Below are 20,578 nucleotides of genomic sequence, written 5' to 3'. Positions count from 1 at the left end.
GGGGTTAGTGTGTGTGTGGGGGGGGGGGGACATGGCTCCTCCCTGAAGTCCAGCGATTTGCCAGCAACTTTAATTCGCCGCACCACTCCGCCATCACCGTATCATACATATTTTTCCGAATCGTTCCTGTGTGGACTCAATATTTTTTTGTAAGCCGCAATCCTCAATTTTTTTTAATTACTTCCCATTTGAAATATTTGACATTTTTATTTGATGGAGTGCCGGGAGATTTTTTTTTTTAATTGGCTTCTTTGGCTCAATAAAGATCGGGAAAGAGTAGTTAAATAATTGAAAAAGAAACGAACCACCTGAGCCTTTTAGCTAGATTTTGCACGACAGTGCTGATATATACATTTTTTTAGGGGTATGCTGTGAAGTTTTTAGAATGTAAATATATGCACTTTGGCTCAAGACAATTTGGGAAACATTGTTTTAATGATTCCCCAAAGCAGAGCAGTTCAGATAATAACATTGAATATCTGTACATCGCAGATCACACATTGAGGCTTTGCATTCCATGATTACAATGTCAATCCTAAGAAAAAAAAAAAATCTGATTCAGGGACACACACACGGATTATTTTGCATAATTGTTGAGTTCATAGACGTGCAACTGAAAAAATACATACATTGACTGTGTGTATTCAAATGCACTGATGACAATAATCCCTGAATTGTAAACTTAGACAATCACTTTTTTAAAGGCCACTGCATGGCTATCATCTACTGCAAAAAAGCTCAAGCGAGAAGGACACAATTACATTTGGCACTTCAATTGAAAACTAAGTATAGTCAACTCCGCCTATTCACCACTTCCGTATTTGTGTAGTTATTTTATTTTTTTTAAATCTGTGGAACCTAGCGGAAGTTGTTTGCTGAAAAACTCAGTGGGCTCAGCCTCGGTCTCACTTTTCCTTGCTTCACGCATACTCGCCACCCGAGGACTCCTCCTCAGAGAAGGAGCGCTGCACGAACGTCTCGATGCCGTTCTCGTTCACGGTGGTGCACAGGCCTTTCCTTTTCTTCTCCTTCTGCTCCATTTTGATGGTGTCGTACAGTCCCGTGGGGCCGTCCTCCAGCAGTATGTTCCTCTCCGAGCGCGACGGCCTCATCTGCGACACGTTCTTCAGCAGCAGCAGGGCGGGCGCGTAGAGCACGTTGGCTAGGCCCATGCCCAGGTTGAGTTGCACGAAGCCCAGGTCGTGCACAATCTTGCCGGCCACCACCGGCCCCATGGCGTAGGCCACGCAGTAGGAGATGTCGGCGATGGCGTAAACGCTGCCGTACACGGACACGTGGCGCACGTCCACCAGGAAGCCCAGCGTGGGCAGCAGGGCCGTGTCCACGAAGGCGATGCCGAAACAGATCCCGCACAGCGGTATCATCAGCTCGCCAAAGTTCTTGCACGCCGGCACCGTGCACGAGCTGGCCCCGATGAACACCATGCCGATGGCGCCGTAGAACCACTGCAGGTGCGGGTACTTGGCGGCCAGCTTGACGGTGAGGAAGACCCCCAGCACGTGCGGGAAGAAGGCGGGGAACCACGTCATGCCCTTCTCCCACTGGGAGGCGCTCATGGTTTCCTCCATCCACGTGGCGATGGTGGGTTCCAGGAAGGCCAGCGGGATGTTGCAGATGGTCAGCGCTCCGGCCACCACCGCAATGTACGGGTCCATCATCAACCGGTAGATAGGCGTCCCCACTGGCATGTTGGCCCGTTCCCGGTTGGAGAAGGGCTTGAGCACCACGAGGCACATGACCCCATCCACCAGGCACACGGCGGACAGGATGAGAAAGGGCACGCGCTTGCCGGCGAACTCGTACAGAATCCCGCCGAAGGGGGGCGCCACCAGGCTCCCGAAGGAGATGAAGGCCAGCGCAATGCCCAGTGCCTTGCTGCGCTCCGCCTCCTCCGTGTAGCGGTCGGCGATGAGCGCGATGCCCGACGTGTCCGCGAAGGCCGAGCCAATGCCTTGCATGCTGCGCGCCACGAACAGCGTAACGTAGTTCTCCGCGAAGGCGAAAATGAGCGTGGACAAGAACATGATGCTCAGGCCGATCACCAGTGGGATGTCGTAACCCACCCGGTCGATGAAAGTGCCGCTCAGGGGGTTGACGAGCAGCTGCACGATGGCTTTGGAGGCGAACAGCACTCCAATCTGCAAGTCATAGTTGTCCTCGCCAGTGGAGGCGCGTTGGTGCGCACTGATGTTGCTGGAGTTGCCGTGCGTCGGAGGCGCTGGAGTTTGCGCGCGCTCCGCCGCCTGCTGCAGATCCCGCAGGTAGTCCGGGATGATGGGCACGATAACCATGTAGAGCATGTTGTCCAGAAGCAGAACCACGCACACGATGACCAGGATGATGCGGTTCTGTCGAGTGGGCTCTTGCATGGCGCTGCCGAGCTCTTTAGTTCTGTCCCCCATCTGGGAGAGTTTGGAGGCGGCCATTTGCGCCAAGTTCGGAGCTTTTCCTGCGCTTACCTCCGGGTTCATTTTGATCTCTTTACTTCTAAAGTGGGTAGTCAACGGAGAATCACAACTCTTTACTTACAGGTTTCTTTTTGGCGTCATCGTGTTAGCAAGTAGCTTCTTCTCTGTTCCAGTCCTCGCCATCTTGCTCATCCAAAATTTCTCTCCCGTCACTTGTTTGCAGTCATCGTTTCGCAGCGAGCGGGCTGCTTTTTAGACACACACTGAAGCTTGTTGAGTCCCGCGGGCGAAGGCTCACCCTCCCATCTTGAGAAGCAAAAGGCAATGACGCACGGTCCTTTTATGTTAATTTGACACGCGCGCGCGCGCACGCACACACGGCTCTCCATGCATTGCCACACTCTTCTTTCCCCTCGTTTCACATTGCACTAATGTGTCCACTTTGTTTTTGGTAAATGGTTTTGTTCTTTTCATTTTGGTGGAAATTTACTAAAGTCCACGACCTATGAAACCAAAATTACATCAGAAGTAAAAATACAAAACAATAATGTCTCAATATACACTGTAAACTTGAGTGTCTCTCTTAAAGTGCCGAGCAAAACTGAGCATCATTTAAAAATTAATTGAACTTTTTTTTTAGATTAAAAAAAAAAATTATAGGTCTTGTATGCTTTTAATTGTTCTTCCTGACATTAATCCGGCGACTGGCATAGTCTAGCGTCGGTGAGTTTATTTCGGGTCTTGAACGAAGTGAAAAACAAGAGAACACTGACATCTAGCGGACAAAACAAGAAAGTGGTTTTGTTAATTTTTCGCCAGCAGAGGTCCTCCTTTCTCCATACATGTATACAACGCTTTACATGTAACTTTTGCTCAAATTAGATACGTAACATTTTAACCCCTAAAATATATTTTGCTACATTAAAATACTTGTCCCCCCCCAAAAAAAGTTTACAATAATGCTACACAAACGTTACTTTTCTTTCAGTCAAAAATTTTTTAAATTATTAGAATGATTAAGTTTCACACCGATTTATATTCATCCTCGTGTTAAATGGGCGCCAGTGACAATTACTGACACGCACAAAGAAGTGACTTTTACATAAGAGACATGTTTTTAAGCGGTGTGACCTTTTTTGTCCCATGCGTCTTCATACAACATGAATGCTTTCCTATGCTCTCGGATCTCGTTGTGACGTAGAACACGTTTAAGTCAGCCAATGACCCCCCCAAAAATAAGGAGATCAAAATTTTCTAGTTTTATTTTAGACGACCCGTTACGTCAGTCAGCATCGATAATCACATTATTTCCCTTGGCGAGCATTTTGTAAGTGGAAGGCTTAAGCAACGCACGCGCGCACACGCACTCACACACACATTTTAAAATGTCATCTTTCCGTTTTATATTACAATTAATAGAGTAACTTTGTACTGTTGTACTTTTATTCGAGATGAAACAGTTCTTTTGAGCTTACGCTTGTTTCTCACGAGTATCTCTCGTAGAAAAGTAGTATTTTGGCTCCATCTTGTGGTAACTTGGTGCCAAGGAATTACGTTGACGTGAGGGAGGTGAGTCGACAGGTGAAGCAAAGTGTGATCGCTTTACTATTTTTGTGTGTAGTTTTGTGCCAATTCTGCTCTGACCTGATTTGAAAGCAAAATCTGGAGATTCTAGATGGCCACGTAATCTTGTACACTTGCCAAAATATTAATGTCTAAATCCCCCAAACCACCGCAGCCAAATGCCAACGTCAGAAATAACCCTGGCTGCACTTGAATGGTTGCACAATTAAGCCGTGAGTGTGTTTGTAGGGGGGGCGTGTGTGTCTGTCCATTTGTTTATTCACGTGTCTGCTTTTTGTGTTGTTCCATTTCTCTTTTTCCGTGAGTGTGCGTGTGCATATGCGCGTGTCAAGTGAGCGCGGTGTGAACAGTGCTGCGCGGGCGCACTGTGGTCAACGTGAGCGGTTTAATGAATTAAAACAGTGATTTCTAAAGAGCACAGCCAGGCCCACTTTAATCCAGATTACACTGAAACACTAATCCTGTAAAAAATACTCTTTCTTCTAAACAAATAATGTATTTTTTCCCTCGCCTGTCTAACGTGTGAGTTGTGCAGAGTAGACGCGTGTACCCGCTGCGCGCTCTTTTAATGTATTATGCGAATGGATGCGATTTTATATGAAAGCCCTTTAACACTTTCTCGAAAGCAATGCGTTGGGAATCCACCTGAGAGGTCTTCTTACTCACTGTTGTTGTTTGGTGGCGAGCAGGGACCCCCAAAAGACGGCAAACATTGGCCTATATCAATACGAATCAGTAATACGTCGGGAATCCCCCTACTAGGGCCCTTTCGCTGTTGCTGGCTGTTTGCTACAAGGGGTGGGAGTAGGGGGGGGGGGGGACTGAGAGGCGGCTGAAATTGGCCCATATCATCGACATATTAGTGGCGCTGCCTTTTACGTTGAAATGACTATGTTGGGAGTTAATAGGCCCCCTTCACTAGATTGCCGTCTGGTGGCTACAGGGGGGCTCCCGAGAGATGGCACAAGTTGTCCCATATCAGCGACACACACACACACACCAGAATTGATGAATCTCCCTGATAGGCCCCCCCTACCTAATGGCTTGTTGCCAAAGACACTAACAGATAAATAAATAAGCATATTTTAGCTGAAATCTGTGTTTTGTCCTACTATGTAATGGAATTTTAAGCATCAACTCAGTGGGTCACATGACCGTCGGAGTAGTCTTGTACTTCTTCTCATGTCTGGGAAAGTTGTGGTGCATGGTCACCCCCCCCAAATTGGTCATGTTGCTGTGTAATCCGCTCGAAAAGCCCCGTATGACAAATTTATTGGTTGAGCAGACATAATCCTCGGTGAACTCTAAGTACCTGAATATGTTTGATTGTAAGAGAAGGAAGCAGCTAGGGGATGATAAAATTAATTTCAAAAAAGAGGAAATAAAAAATGAATCGCCATGTCTGGCCTTGTTTCTTCCGGTGTCTATTTATGCCATTCTGTTTCTGTCAATTCAAACCATTTCTTTCTCAATGAAGCTTTACATTGGCGTGCAGCCAATCCCGTCCACATTGAATTGTATTTGAGTACATTGACTTTTTAGCTACACAAGAATTGCTGAATTAACTGTTCATCACGTTAAATTATTATTTTTTTAATTAACATTAATCACTATATTGTATTTGTTAGGCACAATTTTGTTATGTTTAACTTATAAGTACAACACATTTTCATTTAACCTTTGCTTTCAAATGTTTATTTCGGTACAACTTTTACCTTACATTTTAATCATCATTTGCTTTTTTTTTTTAAAATAAATTTTCCTATATTTAATCCCTGTGTTAATATTGAAAGTACATTTTACAGTGGCCGAGTGAGATGGCGTTTTGCGTCCCAAAAAAAAAAAAAAAGTTCCCAAACCGATTGCAACAAAATGAGAGCGATGCTGCACATGTCATTACATAACACCTCTGACAGGCTGTCAACAGTTAATCTACTTAGCAACACCAACTGGCTGGGGGCTTGCTACTGTCTGCCGCAACCTCTGGGTGTTATTATCCCCAACCTGCACTTGACTGTAATCACACGCATGTTGCATTTTCATTACGTTAGTCTGTCACTGCGCTTAGCGTGGCGGAGGGGGGGGTGGGTGAAAAAAAAGGCAAAAAGACACAAGAGGTTGAACAGATTTCATCATTTGTTGTCATGTTAAATCAGGTTTAGAAACAGAACATACATCAGGGAGGAACAAAGAAAATGTCAGGAGGAAAAAGAAATCAAAAGGCGCAACGTGTGCTAATAACGACGCGGCTGATACACAGTCCGTTGGTTTTTGAAACCTACTGTCGGAATAATGATTATATGATAACCAACAATACAAAACTGTAAACAGAGGAATATGTCATTATTTGCACATTCAAAAGAACAATTCACATTAATGAGGAGCAATTCAAACATTGAAAATAGATTAAGCATTTATGTCATCGTCCAATATTGTGTTTGCGATGAGATGGAAGCTTGTTGACCTTCTGTGCAAGTGTGTCGACATGTGGTCGTAATCTGGAGTTGTTGACTAATCTCTGATTCGTGTCTCGAGGGGAGTGTCGTGGAATAAGAGTCGTCTTGTTTTCTGTGATTATTGCAAAGTAGACACACAGGTCAAGCGTGACCTTTGGAGCGTGACCTCTTGTCAGCGACACGCACCCCATTCATTGCTAAAATAGATAAACAGAGCAATGTTGTGCTTATTTGTCTGGATTATTTTGGAAGGAGAGTCACAAAGTGTGAAAGAATCCCCGTCCAATGTACATTTCAACAAGAACTGTTTTTTTTTTTTTATAAATATTTTTAGGTCCAACCTGAATTTGCAATACATCCTCACTACATCACTAGAGTACAGTTTTTGTAATTTCCCTACATTTAATACAATAAAGTGGTAATTATGATAATACTCTGGTAATAATGATAACGATTCACCCATTAAAACGACAACAATTAAGTAATAATATTAAACAGGAAGTGACCCTGAAGTGAACCACTACCACCATAAATGAAATGACTGTGCAACATCAGCAGTTTATTTGGACTTGTTGTCAACTTGAGGCACTTCGATCTTCTCCCCAGTGAGGAACTGCCAGATTCCTCCTCGGTAGTTCTCGTTCCCCAAAGCGTACAAGAAAACGTTAAAGGTGGGGGAGGTCTTGGCCAGGATGGGGGCCATCTGTGACACACAGGAAAGAAGAAGCATGTTATAACGCCAAAGACCAGGAAGGAGTACTGAATCAATTCAAAATACAAGAAACATCAAACCACATCTTGAGAAATTAAAGTCACACAAAAATACATTGACTATCAAGAGGCGTGCCCTTACCATCCTCAGCTTGGGTGAGACCAGGTTAGCGTTCTCCACTGCAGCGTAGAAGGCCAGTAGGCCGTAGGGTCCCCAGCACAGCAGCATGGTTTTAAGGGGAGTATTTGGATTGAACTGCACAAAAGTGAGGGCGTGGGTATGTGAATTATTTTCCTGATAGCTCAGCTGCTCAATTGACACGTCCAACTGATAAAATTGGAGTTGCCTAATCATGTTGCTGTGCAGGTGTTTTATTGTGTCATAAAAGTGTTCCCACCAAGACCAATCCAACCACACGTGACGCAAAAAGCCTTTGGCGACTAACCGGATTGCAACGGCCATAACCTCCCTCGTGCATGGCACGGCATTCCCCACTGTGCTTTTCCCTCTTACGCACGCATTGTTGGACCATCGTCCTCATTGCTAACAGATGCACTGGGTCGTGGTGTATTGATGATGACCTACATAATGTGTTGTGTTGCTCTCAATGAGAAGAGCATGAGGAATGCGTTTGCATGTGTGCGTTTGCGGGAGAATTCCTGCGGTTTCGCCCACTTCAAAGCGTGTTGGATGGAGTTGCGCTTTGGGAGTGCTGCTTCTGTTGGCTACTCCGGTCAGGATTGTTGTATCGCACGCAACGTTTTTTTTAATCCAGTGTAGTACCACATGACACCACTGCAACGCGTTAGGCAGCACTGAGGTCTGTTTGTTGCTGTTCCATCTGCGGTAAACATACCTTTGTGTTTCCAGTCTTCTTGAATTTCTGTGCAATGGACTGGTAGGAGGACATAACGACAAACACTTGGACGACCATGTTGAAAACGCTCATGGGGATCAAATAGGAGACGTAATTCCTACGAGGATAAAGTGGAAGTCAGTACCGAACACGAGAGGGACAAAAATGACGGTGGTGATACCTGTCGCCCTTGCTGTAGTCCAAAGTGCAGCAGGTCCTGAGGGGCTCGTAGTCGTACTCGCCCCAGCCGATGAGAGGCATGGCCGACCAGAAGGCGCTGAAGAGCCAGATGAAGATGACCAAAGTGACGGCGCTGCTCCACTGCAGCTTTGTCCCTGAGGAGAAAACACAGTTTAGTAATCAAGCACTTCAATTTGACTGTTTACATTTTGTCCAATACCGCCCCCTGTTGGCCACGGAAATTGTCGACGTGACAATGCGAACCCGAAAGCACTTTAATGTCAAATGCCAAAATGGCCGCACCCTGAAATGAAAACAAATGGCTTAATCTGCTTAATTTTTACTCCACTGATTAATCAGAATTCTGTATTTGGATTAGATGGGAGCCATTAAACATAATGAAAACTTCATGGCATCCATATTTAGCAATTTTCTCAGAATTCTTTTTATCCATTAGCTTTCCCTAAGATTAGCTTGAATGTTGGGCCTTAAAACTGTTTGTTTTTCCATAGCGGGACTCACTTGTGCAGTACTGGTGATATCTGTCCCAGGCGATGGCAGCGATGAAGTGGATGCTGGCGAGAGCTGTCATGAAACCCTGGAATCCGTGAGTCTGACATCCCTCAGAGCCATACGGCCAGTACCTGTGAGGTGGACGGGATCTTTTGTTAATATTGGATTCCTTGAGCCTGCAGTGTTTTTGATCAATCCCAATTATTATTTCTGCGGGCTCACTTTTTAAAATCCAGTGCAATCCATTTGTAGAGTTCAGTTGTATTTAACTTTTGTGTAGAACAGTATTTCATATTTTAAAGCAGTTCCGTTTGTTTTATTAAATAATTAGTTTACTTAACATTTATGTCAAATATCTTCTAAATGACTAGTATTTCAATATTTGTGATAATGCTAGAATATTTATTTTGAGGTGATCCTCGTTGTAAAAAGTTTGAAAAGTAGACGATTGGCCGATTGATGATGACGAGAGCGTCTGAAAGAAGCGTGCGCGTCACGTCGGCTACTCACCTGAGGAAACTGGAGAAAGCCGCAATGGTGGCGTTCATGGAGATGCCCATGTCGGCCATGGCTAAACTGAACACCAGGAAATTGCTTGGGGTCCTCAGCTCTCTCACTTTGAGGAAAGCGGTGATGGTGACCGCGTTTAAGAAGAACCCCATCAGACCTTTGAGAAGTCAGGGCGGCACACGATGACAGCTGTCACTCAGGTGCCGCGCGCAAACATTTGCCGCGCGCAAACATTTGCGCGTCATCAGATAGCAACAAACGACTGCGCACGACAAAAATAAATAAACTCAAGTGGAAATTGCCGAGGATGAAGGAATGGAGGAGAGGCGCGCATGCACCCTACGCCCACTGAGGGTGAGCGCGGCTGCATGCGGGCTTTTCCGCGGCTACATTCCACGCGCAAAAAACTCACCCTCGACCAGAAGGCACGATCCCAGGGAGAAGACATCAAACTCGGAGAAGCCCTCCGGTAAAGGATACGACGAGACCATTCTCGGAGCCGATTTGTCACCACGGACTAAAAAAAAAAGACCCCAAACACGCACGCACACGCTCGTCTCCTCTCCGTCCGCCTGTTTACGCAGTGCCTCGGCCTGATTGGAGGACGCTGGCTTTTTAAAGGGCCATTTCACGTGAAAAGCATGCCGTTTATTATGTAAAGCCACCACCCCGCTCGCGTTGCGTCGCCCCAATCCGTGCAGGAATGTCTTAAAACCGCGCAACCCTTCAGGCTCAAGCGTATTTGCCCCTCCGACGTGTACAGCAAAGCCCCTCAATTAGTTACACAACGAACCTTTTGTGTGCGTGGGGGGTGCGTGCGTGCGTGCGTGGCGAGGATGCGGATGACGATGAGGCGGATGCTGATGCTGCTGTCACACGGCGAGCGCTCGAAATGTTCATGCGCACAACAGGTGTCCGCAAACAGCACGATTCTCACGGTCAGCTATGAAAACTGACGGAGACGGAAAAAATGTATTCATTGAATTTTCATCTCATCCTCCAGCAACATATTGTCTATAAATCTTCCACCTCCTCCTCATTCAGGAGTCATGTGACTTTACAATATCAATGTTATAGCCCGGCTGGGAATGCAAAACAGTTACGCTGTACTCAACAAAATGAAACATGCACAGATATTAACACGTGTTAGTCATTAGTAGTCTGCGGAGTTGACTTAAACGTCAAACATTCAGCCTAACAAACGTTAAACATAATCACACCGACTGTGGGAAAAAAAATGCCATCCATTCTTGACCTTCTGTGTGGATTTGTCATGTTTGGCGTGGCAACGGCATCATTCGCAGCTTTTGGTGCCCCAATGCTCGCAGGCTAAGCAAATAAATCTGACATTGTATTGCGTTTGTCTCAGGATTATGAGATCAGGAATGTTGTGAAATGTAGGTGACAAAAAGGCCAATTTGAAGCATCCTCAATTATTTCCATTTGTCAGTTTTATTTACCCCGCCCCTAGAAAATGCTTCATCAAAAGCCTTTGTACATACTCCATTTTTTGAAAGTAATGCTTTATCAACCTATAACGCTGCGACACGGTTTCCCAAGCTATGCAGCTGTCAGCTACAACATCTAAATAGTCTTCCGGCAAAAAGATTAACTACTATATGGAATGTGTGAGTTTCTTTGAACAATCCATTGCCCAAGAGGTTAAAAGGCTCACGCAAGGCCTTTGCAGTAGTAGCAATACTCACAGGGATTTAACATGCAAAAAAAGGTGAAATAAAACTTTAATCCCAATGTAGATTATGAATTAATATGATTCATGAATGTGAGAATGTCACATTTTTTGTGTATGAGAAATTTAATCGATCTTGTCCTGTCCTGTTTTATCCCATCCTTATCTATCCTATCCTCAGCCCTTACCTGAATCACATCCTACTTTTTGTCCTTTCCTGTCTTATCCTGATGATTTCCTTATGATTCCTGTCGTGACCCTATCCTAATCTGTCCTGTGCCGACCGATCCAATCGAAAACCTAATCTGTCACATCACACTTTATACCCTTTGCCAATCCTGCCCCGGCCTATCCTACTCTACCATATTCTTCTGATCCTTAGTCTATCCTAAAGCATCATATCTGACTCTATTTGAAAAGATTCCGTTGTAAATCTAATCCTGAGATAGTCATATCTTTCGCCACATCCCATAATATCCTGTTCTTTGCCGATCTTTTTCTGCCCTGACCTGACCTTCAATCTAGAGTAGAAGAGTGGGCATACATTGCTGTACAAAGTCCAGGTGCTACAAATACACCAAGTTCTTTGAATGAAACAAAAGCTTTATAGTCGGAAGCACTTTGCAGTCCGGGATTGTTTCCAAATCGGTTAATGAGTCGATACCCAAAGTCGCCTTTCACCCAGTGGCTACTCACACGTGTTTTGTTTTTTTTGCTTTTATCATGGAATACAACAAAATCACTAACGGCCAAGACAAAGCTATTTCAGTTTATCTCCTAAACAAAAATGTTCGGAATTATGACTTGCGTGATTTAGCATCTCATTATCTTAAGTGTCTCATAATTACCGTTTTAATTCATTTATTAATTTTTTTCCTGTCTGAAATGAGCGTCCGTTATCTCCACTGACATGAAGGTCACATTGATAAAAACGGTGCGCGGTGAACATCTGCACGAGTGGCGCACCGCTCGGCTGTGATGCGCAGGGGCCCCCTTGTGGCCAAACACAGCGGCGTCCACTTGCAGATTAACAGTCACGGCACGGCTCAAATGAACAAACTACATTTGTGAGGAAAAGAAGGGGGGAATAAAATCATCCAAAGGGATTATGACCATTTCGCAAGTGTGTGAGATAATAAACAGGGGACGTCTCGGCGCAGCCTATCAGATTGCGGGATGCAATATACGCAGCCAAATGAAAAGAATGCCAGTCCCCGTACTAATCCTTGTCTATCCTTTTTATCTGGGGACTCATATGCAGTCTGATCACTATGGGAGAGCAGAGTGGTGGAGAGAAACCATGCGGATGATATCCCCGTCGATGAGAGTGGGGGGAAAGTTGGAAGCAAAGTGTGCAAATGCATGTTAGGTAGGCGCGCTGCGTAAAAAAAGTGGGGCCAAAATGTTCCTCGTCTTGGTGCTGGGGCTCTACGTGGCCGCGGGTGGACTTTTCTCCCCGGTGAGCGGCTGCCCATCCCAGTGCAGCTGTTTTTACCACAACCTGAGTGACGGCTCCAAGGCCAGGTAAGGGCAAGGATGCTTTCATTTGTGACATTTGGAAGTTTGTATGGGAGGTGGACCTGAGCGCCAAAGAGAAATCAAGGAGTGCATGGTGGCCCAATTTTATTTAATGCAGGATTATCTTTCAAAGGCACTTTGAAGCTTGCCATCAGTGCTTTTTAGTTCAGTTTGGATGCCCCCCCCCCTCCTCAGCACACAACCTAGTGTATCTCCCGGTATCTATTAGCGGACTGTATCTTATATCGTATTTTAATTGAACCGCAGTGTAGCATGGCGTATCGTATCTGAGGATATTGGATATCAGCTAATCGCACGTCTTGTGTATCCTATCTCATCTTATAAAATAATTTTTCAATGTATCATATCATATTCTAATGTGTCGTATCATCGTATCTAATCGTATTTCAGCGTATCATATCAAACGGTATCAGCATACCATCTCTTGTAACTTAACGCATCTCAGCTTATAGTATCTTTCTGACTCTGTCATTCTCTTATTGTATTTCAGTGTATTTTGTCTTTGAATTCAATCGGATATCAGCGTATCATATTTCATCAATGATGTGCTTTTGTCTCCCCCAGGAGTGTGATTTGCAATGACCCCGAGATCTCGCTGGTGCCTGTCGGGTTCCCGGTGGACACGTCCAAGCTTCGCATCGAGAAGACAGCCATCCAGCGGATACCGAGCGAAGCCTTCAACTACCTCTCGGGTTTGGAGTTCTTGTGGATGTCTTTCAACGCGCTGTCCGTGCTGGGCGCCGACAGCTTCCGCGGACTCTTCAACCTGGAGGAGCTGCGCCTGGACGGCAACGCGCTGGCCGCCTTCCCTTGGGAGTCGCTCACTGACATGCCCAGTCTGAGACTTCTGGACTTGCACAACAACCAGCTCACCTCGCTTCCGGTGGAGGCCACCACACACATCAGGAACCTCACCTACCTGGACTTGTCCAGCAACAGTTTGCTGACGCTGCCCATCTCCGTGCTGGCCAACTGGCTTGCGGCCAAACCCGTCCAAGGGCCCGAGAGCTCCAAAATGATCCTGGGTAAGGGTGCGTCCTGGCAGACACAGACATCAGCGTATTGATCTTGTTTTTTTTATATATGGTCTTCAACAAACAACCCCCCCCCCCCCTATTTCTGGGTCAAAAGGGCATGACCGTCACTTGGATCAATTTGATTCCTAAAAGTTACCCGTTACAAATAACCTACAAACAAATTAACATGATCCACTTAATTGTTTCAACAGAACTAATGCTAATCTTGTCCGAATGTACTCAACCACAACCATGAGCATGTTGCTGCAAATAATGAACTCTATTCATGAGGTTTGACGATGCAAATTTAATTTAACTGTATTGAATCACGAGCCACATTTTTGTAGAAAAATGTTCACGTCATGACACCAAACAAAAGTAGGCAAAAAAAATGCAACAAAAATGATATGCATGTTAATTATGTACATTTGTCTTATTTTTTTTTTAGATTTTTCCAATTGGCTCCTATTAATCTAAAAAAATAATATAAAATTGATATTGCGCAAAACTGCAAGGTAAAATGTGCAGATGAATGGAGCTATTTGAAATTGTCTAAAAAACACAACCACACATTTAGAACTACCAAACTGTCTTCTAAAGCACATATTTACGATTCTGCTTAGAACTGAAAATACTGGACTTGTCAACAAAATAGCATGTTGAAGTACAATTATCGCATTAAAGTCAATTCTGAGACCAGCTGTGTAAAAGCTGCTGGCGAACTGCATGAGTCCGAAGTGACAGCAGAACCTGACCTTGATCGCCATCCTCCTCATCATCATCATTGCCATCGTCATGCTCATGATGTAGTTTATGAATTAAAAGTTAATCCTCTTACAAGATTAACATCTGCCACATTGGCCATCTGCAGTCCGCTCCATCGCGCCGCACCGACCCGACCTTCCTCACCTGTAAACCTTCTGCCCTCAGGTCTCCATGACAACCCTTGGGCGTGCGACTGTCGCTTGTACGACCTGGTCCAGTTCCAGAAGTCTCCCACTCTGGCTGTGGCGTTCATCGACACCAGGTTGCGTTGCTCTTCCCCTGAGAGTGTGTCGGGCGTCCTTTTCAGCGATGCCGAGCTGCGACGTTGTCAGCCCCCGCAAATCCACACGGCCGTGGCGCGGGTCCGAAGCGCCGTCGGAAATAATGTCCTGCTCCGGTGCGGGACCATCGGGGTGCCCATTCCTGACCTGACGTGGCGGAGGGCGGATAAGCGAGTTCTGAATGGAACGGGTGAGTCTGCTATGAAGAAGACTTATCGATGAGGTTAGATAATGTCAATGAGTAAAATATTCTGGCGAACACGTAGCACTCAAGACTGCCTCAAATTTGAATTTAAAATTTGCCACAACAGAAACCAACTTCACATCTACTCATTTTCTTTCCCACAGTCCAGCAGGAAACATCCAAAGATGGCATCACCTGGTCCATCCTCAGTGTTCCAGCCGTGTCCTATCGCGATTCCGGGAAATACATATGCAAAGCGACAAACTACGCCGGGAACGCCGAAGCTGTCATTTCTTTAGTGGTATCCAATTCTCCAAAACAGGAAGGCAATCAAACCGGCAATGAGAAGAAGGCCAAAGTGAAAAAATCCAACCCGGTTGGAAAAGCAGCTTACCAGGAGAAACTGGTTGCCCGATACGTGGTGCCAACCTCCCTCCCTACGTCTCCACCGCCGGTCTTGGATCCTGTCCTTCCACTTGAAATTGCCGACCCCAGTTTGGACAATCCCGGTCTTTCCCCCGACCCGTCTGCATCGTCCAACTCAGACACGCTGCTGGATCTGGAAAAGACCAACCTCAGCAACCTGGCTGCAAACACCTCATCTCTGCAGCAAGACCCAGACCGGGTGGTCCGCTCAGTGAAGGTAGTAGGGGACACGGACAATACAATCTCCCTCAACTGGCGAGCTCCCAAGGCCAAGAACACGACGGCCTTTAGCGTTCTATATGCCGTGTTCGGGGAGAGAGACATGAGGAAGATCAATGTGGGGGCGGGCCAGAATAGGGTGACCATCGAAGGCCTCGTGCCCAGAACCAAGTACATCGCCTGCGTATGCGTGAGGGGGCTCATACCCAAGAAGGAACAGTGTGTCATCTTCTCCACGGATGAGGCAGCCAGCGCGACTGGCACCCAGAAGCTGATCAATGTGATCGTGATCACCGTGGCTTGCATCATCGCCGTACCCCTCACCGTCATCGTGTGTTGCGGCGCCCTGAAGAGACGCATCCAGAAGTACTGGGGAAAAAAATCCAAGGACATCCAAGATTCCTATGTGACTTTTGAGACATTGTCACCCGGCACCAAAGCCAAAGGGCTAGAAGGGGAATACTTGAACAGACTTAACCCGGAAGAGTCCAATAGATTGCTGTCGGCCCGCTCCAGCCTTGACTCGGAGGCCACGGCTAAAATCGAAGGACAGCCTAACGAGTACTTCTGCTGACATCATGCTCCAGCTCCGGCTCCTCCGCCGCGTCACCTTCCTCGCGCTCATCCTCCCCCTCCACCGTGTCCCAGTCCAAGTCACCGCTTGCATCCTCACCCGCAGCCCCACTTCTACCCGCACCCGTATCCCCAACACCGCCCGTATCCTCACACCAGGCCGCATCCTGACGTGAGCCCCCCTGCCGGCCATACTTCCTGGGATTCCCCCCCTCCCGTTCCTCCTCGCTGGATCACGCCACCGACCCCACCTCCACCTCGAGCCAATTTCTATCAAAGGACCTTTGCCCGCTGCACCATCATGGAAATATCCGTATAGGCGAGATTTGACAACTTGGTTTATAGCGCAGTGAAGAAACAGTCTGATCGGACCCAAAGGGAAACAAAACAACACTTTATTGTCAATATGTACGTGTATGATTTGTAAATACTTTTCTGGAAAGTGTACACTTACATATACGGTCAAGTCTGTGCCTCTGTATATATCTGTCATACGTTCTCAGAGGAGATGTAAGCTATACACTCGCAGGCATGGTGAACGTAGACAAGCTGGAGCTGGAGGCAAGTGCAGAAAGGACTGAACTATGACGCTGTGTAAATAAGACGTGGAGCTATTTCTATTCCCCACTGCTTTCTCCGTGTGTTTTGTTTTTTGCGCCCCCTAGAGGCAACACTACTCCACTAACTGTATTCAATTATCCCACTGAGGATTTAAATAAACTTTTCTATATCTCTATACCGATATGTGTGTCTGTTCCTGTATTATATGTGATATTAATTTGCTGGTATTTTTGTGCAACTGAATATCTGTTAGTGTCAAAACAGCAGACGTGGTATCGTCAGCCAGCAGTTGCCAAAAGGCGACTTATCAGTGGGCGTCACCTCCTTAAACGACTAGTAGGTCAGACCTGCTGACTCTGTCAAGAATTAGGTGTTGTGCATTTGGGGATTAGTTCTAATAAGCTTCCCTCGTCTGCCTCACTCGATATGTCTTGAGCACGAATGCCGCCCGCCATTGGGGCAATTTTATGCAGACTATGGACAGGATTTGTTACCTGCTTGTTATAGTTTTATTTTATTTCCAAAGATCTGAAAGTTTCTCTCAGTGTTTGCGAGGGTGCAGCTGTATAGAAGACCGTCATGGAAGGTAAGAGGTGATCTTCGTCAAGGTAGAACTCTGTGTCCTTTAGAATTCTGACTCTATGTAATGCTCCAAAGTAAAATATTTTGGAGTTATGTTGTCAGTAGTTTTAGGGTTGGGTTAAGGTTTAGACTTGAGGCTTATGTTTGACTAATACTTGAATTCCCTCATAGGTCCCTCATATGCATGGAGGAGAACACGTTTGGAGTCACACCAGAGAATATTCCCCATGATATGACCAAAATCAGAATAGAAAAATCCCACTTCACTGAAATCAAGCGCGGGGCTTTCATCAGAGCGTCCGGCTTGGAGAACCTGTGGTTGAACTTCAACGACATCACCCTGATTAACTCGAAGGCTTTGGAAGGTTTAGGCAACCTCACTGAGCTCCGCCTAGAAGGGAACAAGCTGCGCTCCGTACCATGGACAGCGTTCGAGGACACCCCGAGTCTAAAGATCCTGGACCTGAAGCACAACCAGCTAGATGTGCTGCCAGAACATGCGTTAAAAAATTTGCCCCATCTGACTTACTTAGACTTATCCTTCAATCGGCTTACGGTCATATCCAAGGAGGTCTTCCAAAACTGGCCTCTGTACCAAAAACTGCAGAGCGAGGAGAAGCAAGAGGCAAGCTCTTCCGGGCCGAACGTCGTCTTGGCGCTCCACGACAATGCCTGGCTATGCGACTGCCGACTCAAGGGCTTCGTGGAGTTCACCCGCTCCCTCAGCCCCCCGATTATCCTGATGAACTCCTACTTGACCTGCTCCGGTCCGGACTTTAGGGCCGGCAAGTTCTTTCACGAGGTGGAGCTGCAGGCTTGTGTGAAGCCCGTGGTCACCACCTCGTTGGCCAACCTCAGCCTACCGCTGGGCACCAACATCACGCTGCGCTGCCTCGCCAAAGCTAGGCCAGAACCTGCAGTGTGGTGGACATATGGTCTGAAGATAATCAGAGGATTTCATGGTAAGAGTGCAGTGTGACGTCCAGGCAGGCGGATTGCCTGATATCTTCTACTGAATTAGATACTTATGGTCACATTTTAATCACAGAAAGCTTTCCTTTAAGAGGAGTCAATCTGGATGATGTGTCACAGATTATCGCGTTGCGGTGACATGAGTAAACCTACTCCAACTTAAATGTATACTGACAATGTTCTTCTCACTGCTTGTTGGCGTTCCTCAGTTCTGGTTCTTTATTACTCAAATGACATTTGATGTTCTTATTGTCTTCTGTTCAGAGTCTCAGGAGAGGGTGGATGAAGACACCATCAGATCCCTCTTGGTGATCCCGTCGGTCCATCTGGCCGATCGGGGCGTCTACACGTGCAGTGCTGTCAACTTCATCGGAAACTCCTCGGCCAACATCCAGGTGGACATCCTCTCTCCGGATGGCGCCCAGTCGGCGCCTCTTCCCCACCTCCCAGCAGATGACGAGAACATCTACATCGACATCCGCATCGCCAAACAGACGGTGCGTGGCATCGCCGTCGAGTGGTTTGCCGTCTTGGACCACCCTGACCAGACGTGGTTCACCGTCCATTTGGGCCAAGCCAACAGTGACAAGAAGGAGACTATCTCCATCGGCCCGGGCATCCGTTCGTACTCCGTCTCTGACCTGATGCCCGCCACCAAATACGAAATCTGCGTGACGCTCAAGAACCAGACGCCGCGGCCAGGCCAGTGCTTGGTGTTTGTCACGGGAAGCGACATCACGGAGATGGAGCAGCGGGAGAAGCTGATCCACATCGTGGTGATCGTACTGGCCATGGTTCTGGCCGTGCCCATCGGCATGTACGCCTGCACCACCGACACCAAGTTCACCTGCCTGGAAAGCCTGATGGCGTTTTGGAAGAGGCAACGCAGCGAGAGAGGATCGGCCGGCTTGGAGCGCGAGAGGAACGGCACCTTCGACAGCCTGCAGGCGGCCAGCGACGAGGGCCTGGTCCGGAAAGAGTCCAGTGAGGACAGGAAGGTGAGGCGGAGGTCCGATGACAGGTCGCTTAAGAACAAGGCCGACCACAGCAGAATCACTGCAGAACTCTACTAACTTTCTAAGCGTGATAAGGTGGTGTGATGCCTTGCTGATACTCTTTACTCTCTCCTCTGTTCTAGGGCGGGAGATTTGTTGACACGGTGTGATTGGTCAAGATTGTTATTCAAGGGATTGCGCCGTATAGAGATGTACTTCATTGTTTCCAATCCCTTTCTCTCTCTTTCTGATCTCATTCACCATGTTTATGATTCTGATGACTGGATTGGGCTTGATAACACATTATCTGTTTCTACAGGGATTACTGCAGTGGTCCAAATATTTTGCAAACCGGAAACCATTCGTTGACGACAATAGTGGTCGCTGGGGTGGGCGGGTCATTGATATCTCAAGATACCGTTGTAAAAAATGTATCAATCAGTATTGCCTCAGACAGTTCTTTAATAAGCTTCTGCGTGTCATCAATCACATTCTCATGTAAATATGATTGAACAAGATGGATGAATAAAATTGTACTGATTTTATGTGTGAAATCTTTCGTTCTCCATGTCAAGAACGTGCCCGTTTACTGCGCTTTGTATGAGCTCTAAAGTTTCATCAGTTGATCTGTAATCCGCGCCTGCGTCACTGTACTCTTACAATACGTCACAGGTTGGAGTCCTGCAAACACGGCAGAGCGGCAGCGGGTTTGCGTCGGACATGATCCGTCCTGAGGAAAGCCAGACAGATGGCACCACGCATATGTGGCCCGGCCATTGTTCATTTGAGGTTAGAGACCAACATCCTACTCTCTAAGTTTTACTGCAGAAATAAATGAAGTGAAATCTGTCTTGGAAAAACTCAAAGGTTGGGTATATCTCAGGACCGTATTTGGAACAAACATAATGAAACCTGTCCATAGTTTGTATGGTCCATCATCAGTGCTTTTTGCAACTTCCTACTGTGTAATCCTCTGTGCGGCAGTAATCCTGGCTGCCTCTTACATGGCATAATGCACGGTCATTTGGGATGTTTGGCGTATTATTCCCTGTCCATTTCTCTTTTAATAGCCATTGAAAGTGTGTCACCGTTCCCTCTCAGTTTGATAACAAATGTATTTACGGAGGCTTGGATTTCATATTGTAGTTCTCGTCAAAATGCGCCATAAAATTGATGACTTCAGCTTGTGAAGCCGAACCGGACGAGGTCAGATGAACCTTTGGTTTGTCGCCAACGCTGCAATATTGCAGAAAGATGAACAAGTTGGCCCTTGGATTAGCGAGGGTAATCTGCACATTCCGTGTTTTATGTAATTTTGAAAATACGCCGCTGTTGCATGTTTGGCAAGGCTTTTTCCCCCCCATAAAATATAGTAAGGCATTTTGTTTGTTTTTAGAAAAAAGGACTATGCATAATAAATCTTTTTCTTTATATCAAAATTATCATGGCTGTTATGAAAAATGACTACAAATAAGTCTTTTATATTTAAAATGACCATGTATAGCAAGTTTTTTTCTTTTTTAATAAAAAAAAAA

The 20,578-nt window shown here is 46.3% G+C and overlaps 4 protein-coding genes across 5 annotated transcripts; 2 read left to right on the top strand and 2 right to left on the bottom strand.

Moving 5' to 3' along the window:
• Positions 1-412: 412 nt before the first annotated feature.
• Positions 413-2,749, bottom strand: slc18a3a (solute carrier family 18 member 3a). The gene has a single exon (XM_037272556.1). The coding sequence runs from the start codon at positions 2,490-2,492 to the stop codon at positions 921-923; it is 1,572 nt and encodes a 523-aa protein (XP_037128451.1). The 5' UTR covers positions 2,493-2,749; the 3' UTR covers positions 413-920.
• A 3,954-nt stretch (positions 2,750-6,703) lies between these two features.
• Positions 6,704-10,042, bottom strand: rgra (retinal G protein coupled receptor a). The gene is made up of 7 exons (XM_037272437.1): positions 9,653-10,042; positions 9,241-9,397; positions 8,740-8,861; positions 8,219-8,372; positions 8,038-8,155; positions 7,323-7,436; positions 6,704-7,172 (listed from the first exon to the last, which is right to left on the bottom strand). Exons 1-7 carry the CDS (start codon positions 9,729-9,731, stop codon positions 7,029-7,031), a joined length of 888 nt encoding a protein of 295 aa, XP_037128332.1. The 5' UTR covers positions 9,732-10,042; the 3' UTR covers positions 6,704-7,028.
• A 1,993-nt stretch (positions 10,043-12,035) lies between these two features.
• Positions 12,036-16,669, top strand: lrit1a (leucine-rich repeat, immunoglobulin-like and transmembrane domains 1a). Its single transcript, XM_037272455.1, has 4 exons — positions 12,036-12,454; positions 13,034-13,494; positions 14,416-14,721; positions 14,880-16,669. Exons 1-4 carry the CDS (start codon positions 12,333-12,335, stop codon positions 15,932-15,934), a joined length of 1,944 nt encoding a protein of 647 aa, XP_037128350.1. The 5' UTR covers positions 12,036-12,332; the 3' UTR covers positions 15,935-16,669.
• A 223-nt stretch (positions 16,670-16,892) lies between these two features.
• On the top strand, positions 16,893-20,474 carry lrit2 (leucine-rich repeat, immunoglobulin-like and transmembrane domains 2). 2 transcript variants are annotated; one of them, XM_037272454.1, is made up of 4 exons: positions 16,893-17,080; positions 17,248-18,038; positions 18,313-19,046; positions 19,187-20,474. In XM_037272454.1, exons 1-4 carry the CDS (start codon positions 16,962-16,964, stop codon positions 19,211-19,213), a joined length of 1,671 nt encoding a protein of 556 aa, XP_037128349.1. In that variant the 5' UTR covers positions 16,893-16,961; the 3' UTR covers positions 19,214-20,474. The 2 variants fall into 2 exon arrangements, with proteins under 2 accessions (XP_037128349.1, XP_037128348.1); XM_037272453.1 differs by having other exon boundaries at positions 18,313-20,474.
• The last annotated feature ends 104 nt before the right edge of the window (positions 20,475-20,578 follow it).

Source organism: Syngnathus acus, chromosome 15 (assembly GCF_901709675.1).
Source record: "Syngnathus acus chromosome 15, fSynAcu1.2, whole genome shotgun sequence".
NCBI lineage: Eukaryota > Metazoa > Chordata > Actinopteri > Syngnathiformes > Syngnathidae > Syngnathus > Syngnathus acus.
This window is presented reverse-complemented; position numbering and strand designations above follow the sequence as displayed.